Source organism: Marmota monax, unplaced genomic scaffold (assembly GCF_021218885.2).
Source record: "Marmota monax isolate L192 unplaced genomic scaffold, Marmota_monax_Labrador192_F-V1.1 WCK01_AAM20220418_F8-fsc00170, whole genome shotgun sequence".
Taxonomy (NCBI): Eukaryota; Metazoa; Chordata; class Mammalia; order Rodentia; family Sciuridae; genus Marmota; species Marmota monax.
The window spans coordinates 724,711-736,846 of record NW_026692395.1 but is presented as its reverse complement, the minus strand read 5'-3'; the positions used below and the strand labels follow the sequence as shown (position 1 = coordinate 736,846).

The 12,136-nt window shown below is 43.0% G+C and overlaps 1 protein-coding gene across 2 annotated transcripts; it reads left to right on the top strand.

The window, feature by feature from the left end:
* Positions 1-5,501: 5,501 nt before the first annotated feature.
* Positions 5,502-10,954, top strand: LOC124091515 (diphosphoinositol polyphosphate phosphohydrolase 3-beta-like). Of its 2 annotated transcripts, XM_058578671.1 has the most exons (2): positions 5,502-6,156; positions 9,807-10,954. In XM_058578671.1, coding segments are annotated over exons 1-2 (489 nt in total). In that variant the 5' UTR covers positions 5,502-5,668; the 3' UTR covers positions 9,808-10,954. The 2 variants fall into 2 exon arrangements, with proteins under 2 accessions (XP_058434654.1, XP_046298557.1); XM_046442601.2 differs by lacking the exon at positions 9,807-10,954 and having other exon boundaries at positions 5,502-6,157.
* The last annotated feature ends 1,182 nt before the right edge of the window (positions 10,955-12,136 follow it).

The window sequence follows — 12,136 nt, the reverse complement described above, 5'->3', positions numbered from 1 at the left end:
TCGGAGGAAAGAAGATGGGCAGTTACAAGGGTTAGGTGCTGGCACAACAGTCAGCACACCCTGGAGCACCTGTGAAAGCAGGGACACAGTCATGGGGGATGGGGCAGAGGTGGTGAGCAAAGACAGAGAATTCTAGGAATGAGAGTGGAAGGGCTCAAGTGGACAATTACACTGAACACCCTGGCAACCACTTGGACCTGTGCACATCTCTGCCATGACTGCACAAATACAAACCTGTCTACACCTGTGATTCAACTAGAAAATGAGCAAACAAAACATGGGGGAAATTTGAATAACAGTCATTTTGTATTTGAAAATTTTTAGTGAGTAATGAAGGCACTTTTCTGTTCAAGGTGAAAAAGGTGTCCACTGTATATACAGAAACCAAGAACTAGAGACTTGCAGAGGTTGATAGGAAGGACACAGCATGCATCACTTCCCATGATGAAAAGGCATATATGGAACTGCCCTAAGGTAACAAATATTTTATTTCCGATCACTAATAGGGAAAGAACAGGAACAAGAATGAATATATTTTGCGGTCCCTGTATCTTCTGTCACAATGTTTCTTTCCAACCACATTTCTGAGCCTCTGCAGGACATCAGGTCTCAGGCACTGTGCTGACTCAGATGGAAACAGGTACATTTCATACTGCCTCCCAATCCTCCCTTCTCACCAGAATGCCAATGGAATGTTCCAGAACTCTTGATTAGAGATATGGTAAAATTCAAGGTGAAGGATGCCTGAAAAACCAGATGTGAGTGGTTTAAACCCAGTGAAAAGGTGACTGAGCACATGGTCCGAAAAGCCCCTTTGGGTGAGATGAGGGTCATGAGGTAGGTGCTCCTGACTTCCTGAGTACCTTCCACATTTTACAGATGAGAAAATACAAGGCAACAAAACATTAACTTGCATAAGGATGCACAGCTACAGGGAGGGGTAGATTCACATTCTAGATCATTTGCAGTGCTGTGTGCCATGATTTTCCTCATTGATCAGTACTACAATCACTTCCATTGGCTTTGTTTCCCTTTTGAATATCCAGAAAGTCTGTCAGGTATGTCCTGGTGATCCCTCTCCTGACAGCTGGGCACAGCTATGGGTACTGTCCAGTTCAGGGGCCGTCACTCCCATTGTCTATACCAGGGAACAGTTGTTTCCACAGGGCTCCCCTCTCTCAGGGCTGTACTCCGGAAAAGCAGCCACAGAAGAGGCGCCTCCAGCTTCTTTGGCTTTCTCATTGGGTAAAGCCCCCAAATTCCCATGAGCTTGCTTCTACTGCTGCTGTCAGTTGCCCATCTGCTCCTCCTTCCTAAGCCAAATGCAGAATATGAGGCCCAGGCTTGTTGGTTTCAGAGCACATCCTCTCAGCTTGGGTCCTGGCTGTCCTAGAATTTACATGGATGTGACATTCCCTTGGGAGCTTGGATTTTCCATGTGGAAACAAAATGTTGAGAGGAGGAGGACTTAACCAAAGGGAATGCCAGGCCACTGTGTATCTCAGCAAGCCTTAACAGGAGGGACATTTGCATAGTGAGTGCCAGAGGGTTACCCTGGGACCTAGAGAGTCCCTGTGTCTGAATCCTAACTTCAACACTTACTGGTTTCTTGCTTTGACCTTTATCAGCCCATTTCTGAATCTGTTGGTGGGGGGGGTTGATACTCAATTTTCAGACTCATTGGCAAATGAAGATTAGGTATATAAAATACAACTGACCATCCATAATTAAACACTGGCCTAGAGTGATGACAAATTAGTGTCTTCTTTTCTGTATCACTGCATTGCATTGTACCTTACAGGGGAAACTGAAGCTTCAAATTGTTAGGCTCCATGACAAGGTGACAAAGGTATTCATTGCTGGAAATGGAAGGACACTTTTCACTTGTTGTACACAAGAACACCATGAAGGACATTTTATTTCACCAAACTCAGTGATCCTGAGCAAACACCTTACCTAAGGGGCAACACTGAACATCATCAAAGAAGGCCACAGCAAACCACAGCTCTGACAGAATAATCCATTTGACAAGACACGGTGATACTGTGACAGTGCACTCTATGGAAACATGATACCTTGCTTTCATAAGCTCCACTCCAAGCCTCAGTGTTCCCTTTTATAAAATGGACATAGTATCTGCCTCCCTCCCTAAGAGTTAATGGGATGACAGTTAAATAACATCACTGGCTTACCGGGGAGCTTGCCACACAGATGCAATCAGCAAAGATTAAATGGCTTAACCTCATTCCTTTCCTTCTGACTCCAGCAAGGTTAAATGACATCCTTTGTAAGCAGAGGTTCCATTTCTAAGAAAATTCATTTCTCTGCTTTTGGTTGAACTTTGATCTAATTTAATGGTTAATATTTGTATCAGCTATTTTTAATGCATGATAAAGCACCCCAAAATATAGTAATTTAAAACAACAATTGCAACAATTGCCGAGGATTCTGCAGGTTGACAATTTCAGCTGGGCTCATGTGATTCTTTTGCTTTCTCAATAAAGCCTACACATGCATCTGGGACCTGTCAGCTAAGGGGCTCTGCTGCGGCTGAATGGTCCAGGATGGTCTCAGACATATGTTGGGCAATTGGTTCAGTGTCACCTGGGGCAAATGGGATGAATGAGCCATAGGGCTCTCATCATGCAGCTACCCTAGATTGCTGTCATGGGGTTTTAAGAGCCAAAAGAGAGAGAAACCCTAGCGTACAAGCACTTTTCAACTCTATGTTTACTTCATATTTGTTGTTATGCTGGTGGACAGAGACAGTTCCAAGGTCAAGCCCACCAACCAAGGAGAGAGGAGACACTGCCCAGCAGGAATGCACTGCACTCATTGCCCTAAATGTCTAGTGCCACAGTGATGCAGAATTACACAGTTTAGAAAAACAATTAAATATGAATAAACCAGACTCTGCAATGCTGAACTTGTAAAAATGATTTTTACTCTTAAAAGTTATTTAGTTTTTTAAATCATGGTCATTCTCACCACATTCCTCTCGGGTGAATGACAAAATTATTTTGTGAAATTCTGAAAAAAAAAACCTAACCTGGAAATTTCCTTGTTGTATCAAACGAGTAAGTTGTGGAACTCCCTATCCAGAAACATGCTATGACTTTGCCACCAGGAGTCCAGCCTGCATCTCTTTCCACATTCAAATGTTCCTGTTCCTCTCACGGGCCATGGATTTGTCCCCAGCAGAGGCATGTTGCATAAGCAGAGTCTTCTGTGGAAGGGATGGAACAAACTAGAAAATGGCACCTCCGGTGACAAAGGGAGATGGGACCTGCAATGTGAAGCAGACTTGGGTCATGGCTGGGGCCTGGGTGGACCATACCAGCTCAGACACCAGCCCAATCTGCCAGCTTTGCTGAAGAGCCAGTTGCTTTTCTCAAATCATCTTTCAGAGCCCTGAGCAGAAGTGCTATCATGCACTACGAACTCCTCACCATACTTTTTAGGATCTCTTGGGATTTTACACATTTTGTGGTGGTTGACACTGCCAGTTTGATAGTCATCATTTCTCCTGATGGCATGCATGAAAGCTCCAGATCTTCAAAAGATCAGTGTTTCATTCTTCTATTAAACAACTTCTTTGTAAATTTTTTCCCCTGAGGTGTGTCCTAAGAAAATGTTCTTTTTGTCAGGAAATCATGATAACATTGATTTCACCAGTTTGGACTTTATTGTTTATAATCTCATCATACCAGAAAGAACTTACAAAAATATTTAGTATTGTGGACAATAATAGGCATATTTATGTTCATCACGATTGTAATGGAATTTTTCTAGGTGTTTAACATCATGTGTGTAGTTGCGAGTTAGGGTAGCACGGAGGGATTTTATTTTCCAGCTTGTTTTCAATGAACAGGTTTGGTTTCCCTGAAAAACTTTTTGATCATCCATCCATCTTGAACATATCATCAGTAGAAACAGTATTTTTATTGAAGTCACTGTTTTCATTTGATCAGGTTCTTCATGTATGACCCAGTCCTTTTTGTCACTTCATGCCCTAGATAGTTCAGGCTTTTGTGGTCCCTGGGAAAAGACCATCATCTTCATTAGCAATTCTGGGTACACACGGAATCAAGCAGATGCCTGGAAACTAAATGTTTCATGACTGGTTTCCATTTACTTTTCAGTGTCCATCTTCCCGAGAGGGAAGGGATGATTTCAACAAAAAGGTCGGTTTCTATGACCTCCCCGGGACACTTGGCTGATGTCAGCAGCCTGTAAGAGAGAGACAAAGGTCCTTAGTATGCAATACGACAAAGTTAGGGACATCAGACTGCTTCTCTATGAGGCTATTACTCGAAGGAGGGACCAGAGAAACACTGAGAAGAAATACATGGAGAAGGAAGGCTGAAGGCTGCTAACTCTGGCACCTCTGGTGAGGTGCCATTTCTCTTCCAAGTGGACAGGATGAGCAAACAGAGGTGAGAGAGCGCCCAGTGGCTTTGCTGGAGTCACATACCAGACTTTTTCAAGTCAAATTGTAAAACCTGAAGACTGCCATGGAGCGCCACGCACAAGTTTCCCCCAAAGGCTGGCAATGCTTATGAATAAGAAAGACACAGAAGGGTGGGGGTGTGGATTCTTGGGATTTGATACAAGACCACCGGGGGGTGGTTCCCTAGTAGTGAGGTGTCTATGACTGAAAGTTGAAAGGTTTGGAACTAGGAGGCGAGAAATGGCCTCGGGAGGAAACTGAGGATCAGAGAGGTTACAGACGACTTAAATAGGGGTTTAAGAAACGCGTTAAGGGAAGGCTTGTGCCAAGCAAGACGCCTGGCAAGGTGGAGAACCTGTTGAAGAAAGAAAACCGCATGATGTGACTCAGCAAGATGATCTTGCCAAGAATCCCGCTGGTCATCTTGCGGCCAGGGGGCTCTTCCCATCAACAGCCAGTGCCTTTCGTCTCGGGAGATGAGGCTGAGGACCCAGCGGCCCCGGGGTGTGTAAAGACCCGCGTGTGCTTGGCGCAACGTGGGGGCGGGTGGGTGAGGAGCACCGTCCGGCGGCACCACAGCCACAGCCACGCTGGGCCGAAAGACACACGTGGAACGGTCTCCCGGGCAGGTGCCAATGCGGCGAATCTCGCTGTGTGGGCAGGAGGTTCCCGGCCCCAGAGGTGCGGGGCGCCTGCGCAGTGGGCCTTCGGCGTCGCGCGCTCCGGGAGCCAGGAGACCCCCGCCCCCGCCCCTCGCCCTCCGCCGTGAACGCGCACGCGGACCGGCCCGCGAGCGCGCACGCGAATGCGCCTCACCTCGCTCAACCCCTGCCGGGGGGCGGCTGAGCGACAGAGGGCGGGAGCGGCGCACTGGCGGTGGCGACGCGGTGGGCTGCGTGCGGAGTCGTGGGCTGCCGGGTCCGGGGAGGCGGCGGAAGCGGCGCCTCCAATCAGGCGGCGGGTGGGGACCCCTCCGCGCGCCCGGCCGGCGGCTGCCCGCCCCGCGGACTGACTGACGCGCCGGCTCGCCCCCGCCCCCGCGCCCGCCCCCGCGCCCGCCTAGTCTTCCCTCGGCCGCACTCGCTGCTCCCGCGACTCTCTCTGGAGCCCGATCGCTCTCGCTAGCTCTCGCTCTCGCCCTCGCCCGGCCCTTTCTCTGCAGACCGGCTGCTCTGCTGCTCGGCGGCGGCTCCGGCCACTCTGGCGGCGGCCTCCAGGATGAAGTGCAAGCCGAACCAGACGCGGACCTACGACCCAGAGGGCTTCAAGAAGCGGGCTGCATGCCTGTGCTTCCGCAGCGAGCGCGAGGACGAGGTGCTGCTGGTGAGCAGCAGCCGGTACCCGGACCGCTGGATCGTGCCCGGCGGGGGCATGGAGCCCGAGGAGGAGCCCGGCGGCGCGGCGGTGCGAGAGGTGTACGAAGAGGCGGGAGTCAAGGGGAAGTTGGGCCGGCTCCTGGGCGTTTTCGAACAGAACCAAGATCGCAAGCACAGGACCTACGTGTATGTACTGACTGTCACCGAGCTGCTGGAAGATTGGGAAGATTCCATTAGCATCGGGCGCAAGCGAGAGTGGTTCAAGATCGAAGATGCCATCAAGGTCCTGCAGTGCCACAAGCCCGTGCACGCCGAGTACCTGGAGAAACTGAAGCTGGGCGGCTCCCCGACCAATGGAAACTCCGTGGCCGCGTCGCAGAGCGATCCCTAGTATGTACCGCTGGCGCCCGGACTTCGGTGGTCGCCTGGCTTCAGAAGAGCCCTGCCGGAGGGAGCACCTCTCCTGCCATGTGCGGTCGCACGGGCAGGAGAGAGGCTTCTTTTGTTTCCCTGGCAGACCTCTGAATCACGCTTGCAAATTGTCTCAGTCGCCAGGCACTGTTTTCAGACAATTTGCACGTTTTTCAGACGCTTTCAAAATCGCTTCTTGGCGACACTGTAAAATGTTTCGGTAAGCCAAAGCTGCAAGGGGTTTCGTTTAAAGGTGCCTTAAGTGCTGGCCCTGCTCTGCTCTTGGGGGTGGAGGGTGGGTGTGTGCGCGCGCCTTGTGATGTTTTGGTTTGGGCTTTTTTTTTTTTTTTTGTACTTCACATGTTCGTGCGTGAGTGTGCGTGCGCATTTTGGATAGCAGGCGTGTGGTTTGTTTCGGAGTGGAGGCCTTTTAAGTGCGCCCTGCTTGATCGTGTGGGCATCTTCTATTATTTTTCCCCCGAAGTTTCCTTTTCCTTCACAGCCTTCCTTCATCCTTGCCAGCAAGCTCTTCTGTGGTGGGAGTTGGTTGGGATCGTTTTAAATTAGAAAAATGGGAAAATTTAAAGCTTGTGCTCTTCCTGCAGTCAAACAGAAAATTTCGGCTTCAGAAATGGGATCTGATGTGCCTCTTTCAGAAATGCCTGTGTCTATTCATAAGTAGATCGTTTGATTTTTTTTTTTTAAATTCCCACCTTAGGTGGTTTTTCACTGCTGACTAGAAATTTTCATTTCCCATTGAGTTTATGAGGTATTGCCCTATAAAGTAGATATTTCTGGGGAATTGCTAGCAAAACGCATGTGATGGCCACCTCTTATAATGAAAACTGTATTCATAGAGTATGATTTAGCCTGCTGGACTTCCAATGCCTAGTGCCCATTTCTGGACACCCTGGAAGAACTGGATTCTCCGAGTATGCACTCGTTTTTGATGGAAATCATCTCCCATGTTTGAATTTAGTGATGACCAGGTTAAAGTTCCCTGACTGGTGGTAACCACAGGAATGGAATCTTTTAGGGTGATGGCATCCCAATGGAATGTGTTACATCTCTTTGTTATTCACTGTTACAAATTTTGCAACCTGTTAAGACACCTGAACAATTTCTCTTTTAGGCTGAGGATAAGTATTTTGTTTCACAGGACAAAGTTTTTGGGGTGTCAAATGAGAAACTCTTTTTCCTTGGTATCAGAAATCCCATCTACAATACATTAGTCTTTCTTCTGGAACTTCTATGTTTCCTCAGCCTCCTCTGAAATTAGGTAGAAGAAAGCCTCTTTTGTGAAGAGGGTATTGGGGTTGCCTGATTTTTAGGGCAGCCTTCAATAGGTTTGTATCTCATTAATGTTGTTGATAGGTATTTTGGGTCACTCAAAACTTTTGGGTCACTATTATTCACTATATATTTAAAATTTTTGGCTTTTATTCTCTGTAATCTAAATTCCTCTCCTGAGATGTTTGAGAAAAACACCCATTTTGTTAAGAGTGCATGCCTGGGGATATCTTTCTTTATATAATACTTAACTCTTAAAGTATTCTACAGACCAATAATAAAAATGATAAATAAAGACAACAATAATTAAGTATTTTGTTATTCTACACATTAGCTGTTAAAAGATCACAGTCACTCAGAATTGAGTATCATTTTTTAAATCTTTGTTTCCACTGTTTTAAAAATAAGCTCTTTGCCATATATGAATATATCTAATTAAAGAACATTAAATTAACAAAAATAATGTTGTCAAAGGAATGAGAAGACTAGGAGACAGCTTATAAAATGAGCTTTAAGATAAATATATAATTTCATATTCTAAATTTTACCAAAACAATGAATATGATTCTCAATAATTATCCAGTAATATGCATTGACTGATAGATATTGTCAGTAACATCAAATTCTTTGAAGTGTACAGTAACACCTGAGAAATGGGATTATTAGTTTGTTACTTTATTTTATACATAAAACTACCTCCACCTGAAATACCACAAATACTTGGGAGGTTTAACTTATATCTGGCATTGTTAGAGATAATAATGTACAATCTAATTTTTTACTCTTGAGGTAATTTTTTTGACAAATGTGAAAAGGACAGTGTTGATGACAACCAATTTTAAATGTTGTTAACTAGTTAAGATTTGCTGGTTTTTACTCAGAAACATTTGGATTGAGTATTACTACTTGCTAAGATTTTCTTTAGCATCCAGATATCTTTATTTTATGCAAGTTGTAAAACTTCCAAGACTTTCATTCCCAAATTGGAACAGAACATTTTACAGCTAGCACACTTTATGCCTTCAAATTCACATAGGTGGTTCTTGTTAAATATACTTCTGCAGTTCAATCTAGAAAAAATGAAAATGACCCAAGTAGTCTTTCATTTTAAAGAGTAATCCAAATAGTGCAGGATAAAACAATTGACCAGAGATAAAGCAAATGGTGTCTATAATCTCCATTCTCCAAGTTTGGTAAACAGGTAGTATTTTATCCTTACACAGTCATTTCATAGCACATATGCATTTTTTATGTGATGATTGCAGTAAAAATGTACAGCCAAATTTTTCAGTTCATACCATACCCCTAAAAATCCAAGTGCACTGAACAAAAATAATTAAATTTTAATACATGAAGTAGAAATTTTTTTCAGCACGTTTTTAAAGGGCTGATTCCCCCCCCCCACACACACACACACACACACACTGGAAAAGTGCCTATTCTTATCCTAAAAACAATTTGAAGACATTTCAGAGTAAAGGGTATTTTGATATGCTTGACACAGATTAACATTATATTTTCTAAGAAACCTATGTTCTGTTTATCAGATAACTTGTAAGAGGTTCAGAGTGGCTATGAATAATTATTTTGTATGATTTCACTTGAGAGAATTGTAAAGAGTTTTTTTTTTTGTTTGTTTTTTTTTTGTATTTAGAAACATCAATAAAGCTTGAAGTGTGGGTAAGAGCAGGAACAGGCAGCTTGTAAAGTACCAGAAATGTTGGTTGCCCTTCTGGGAAAGATTGCTTAAAGAGCCCAGAATCTGGAGCTGCTCCTTCTCTTTAAATGGAGTTGACTTGTAAGAAAGCACACTTCTTCCCTCAATAGTTGTTAATTGGGAAAGAGAGGTAAAAATACTGTTTTAGAGCTTGTAGTACTAACAGCTGGCCAGATCTTTCTTTTTCAGAGTTACTTTTGTGGAAACACCAAGCAAAACAAATGTTTTCAGCATCATTCTAATATTGTAATCATCTTTCTGACTGACTGTTGCCCCATTAGAATATGGACTCTTTGAGGACTAGGACCTAGCCTGAATCTTCCCCATATGTTCAGAGCCCAGAACAGTGGCTGGAATCTGGAGACATTTATCATTGATCCACAGATTAGAAATGTCTACTACCAGTGTATTTCTGATTTATCAGCTTCATAATGTACCTGGTACTTGGGACAGTCTGTTATTTCCTCAGGCTCTCGTCTGGCCTCACAGTGGAACTGTACTGGATAATTCACTGAAGTCTTTTCCGGTGGTTGATGAACCATAGTAGATCCTCAGTAAATGTTTGTTGACTAGAAGAACTGATAACCAGTAAAACCCTATTAATGAAATTGTTTTTTTTTAGGTGAATGGCATAGATGTTGTTCAGATTTACTTTGAAAGAATCAAGTGTGTGAACCCAATGGTGAATGGAATTGTGAAGCACAGGTGAGCTCTTTGACATCCCCAAGAACACAGCTCATCCTATGCTTTTGGACACTTCTTTTCTGTTAAAACAATGGCTCTTCTCCAGGTTGTTGCACTACCACTGTATCTGTACAGAATTCTATTTCGGCACCTGTGGCCTTCTTTTTGTGCTTTTTCAATTATGTGTCTGTATTTCCCACCAGATATGATATTGAATGCAAGGAACTTATTTCCTTTAGTCTTTTTATATATCTAGCATACAAGACATCACTTGAAATAAGGTAGACATCACTGAAGACTTGTTTAAATAATTTAATATTTTGTAATAACATTGAGTGGTAAAACATCTGCTTCTCATCTGCCTAGCATATATATGGCTTTTGTATATCAGGTGTCACAAAACTGTTTCAAGGCAGTTGTGATGTATTAGCAAAAAAATTCTTACTCCTATGTCTTAGTCATCCCAGACATTATGTACCTCCTGATGTGAGTATACCACACCTTCTTTGAAATGTATTTGCCAAAATTTTGAACCTAAATTTAACCATGCTTCTAGACAATATTCCTCATCTATAGAAAATATAGACTATAGACTGAGAAATATACTATTCTACAGCACAGAGATGAGATCAACAGAATCCTGACTACAGGAAACTCTCCAGGACAAATGACTCAGTCTCTTCAGTAAATATATTACAGGGATGAAACACAGAGATGGAGGATGAACCTATCGGTTGAAAGAGTCTTATTCATATTTGCATGAATCTTATTTGGATCCTTATTTGACCAAACTGTAAAATGAGTATATTTATGAGACAATCAGGAAAATTTGAACATTGACTGGATATATGATATTAGTTGTGATAATGGTATTAAGAAAATAAGAATTCTTATCCACATCCAAGTATTTACAGTTGAAATGATGTCTGGGATTTGCTTCAAATTAATAAATCTATATATTAAGTCCATTGGAAGTATTGAAATAAGATTGGCCTTTAAGATTGCTAAAGCTGGGTGATGCTTAAATGATAGCTTATTACATATGTTCTCTCTAATTTTGTATGTTTGGCAGTTTCCTTAATAAAATGTTAATACAAATAGTTGTTGGAGTTCTTTAAATTAAAGTTGATATGTGAGATGGAGGGAAATTTTAGATTGTTTAAAAATTTTGGGTTCTGGGGTACCAGTTCTGGCCTAAGAGGTCAAATGCCCAAAAAGGGAGGGGAGACATACCCTGAAATGCCTAGTGGTCCCAGACCTCTAGTGATACATTCCAATGTTAGGAGTTTTTATTTTAATTTGTTCCATTGGAATAGGAAAAGTTAAGTCCTTATTTATACCTATTGGAAAATGAGAATGGATTGTCAGATGAACAGGGCTTTTGACAACACCTATAGTCAAGTTCATGCTAATCTGACAAATCTAACTGGCAGGAACTCCAAGAAACAAGTATATGGAATTTTATAAAATCCAAATAATGCCATTTTAATAGTTTTTTTTTTGGGGGGGGAACAATAGGTGTGGATATGTTTGTTGCACAGTAATTAAAGTTACATTTGAAGGTAGCTGAAAGGAAAGTAAGAAGTTCACATTTCTGATTGTAGTGAGCCATTTGTATTTCATAGACTGCAGATATTCCTTAGAAATCTAACCTTCTAGGTCAGAGTGAAGCTGTGTTTACACTGATAGGCCTAGGGGAAATCCCACCTTTTTGTGGGTCAAGAAGGAGCAGGAAAAAAGTAGGGACAGTATTGGGGGCTCCTTTCAGGGAAGACAAATCCCTTCCTAGGTATGAAAGTAAGCTGCCCTTCTGCTATCTAAGTGTGCTCTAATTCCCAAAGCAAGTAGTTTCTCAGAACCAACTTACCTGGGAAAGGAGAGGTGACAGGTTTACCTTAGAGATCTTTCCCACTCATAGCTCAGCAGTTTTCAATTCCAAGGTTTCCCTATGAGATGGCATAGTAATATACCAGAAAAACTTTCATGTCTTTCCCTGGATATAGTTTTCTCTAATTTGAGTCAATTCTGATTTAGCAGATATTTTAAAAATTGGAGTCAAGCAAATAGTCAGGACATCTGTAGATGGTAGTGGTAAATTAAAACAAATAGTGGTTTGGAGTTGAGTCCTAACAAGTCATTGTCAAAACTGGCCTCACCAGAGGTTACATAGCCTCTGCCAGGTTAATCTTCTTCTCTAATCTTCAGTTTTCCCATTTGCAAAATGGGGATATTCATAGCCCTCACCTAAGCAAATCACTGTTTCTGAGA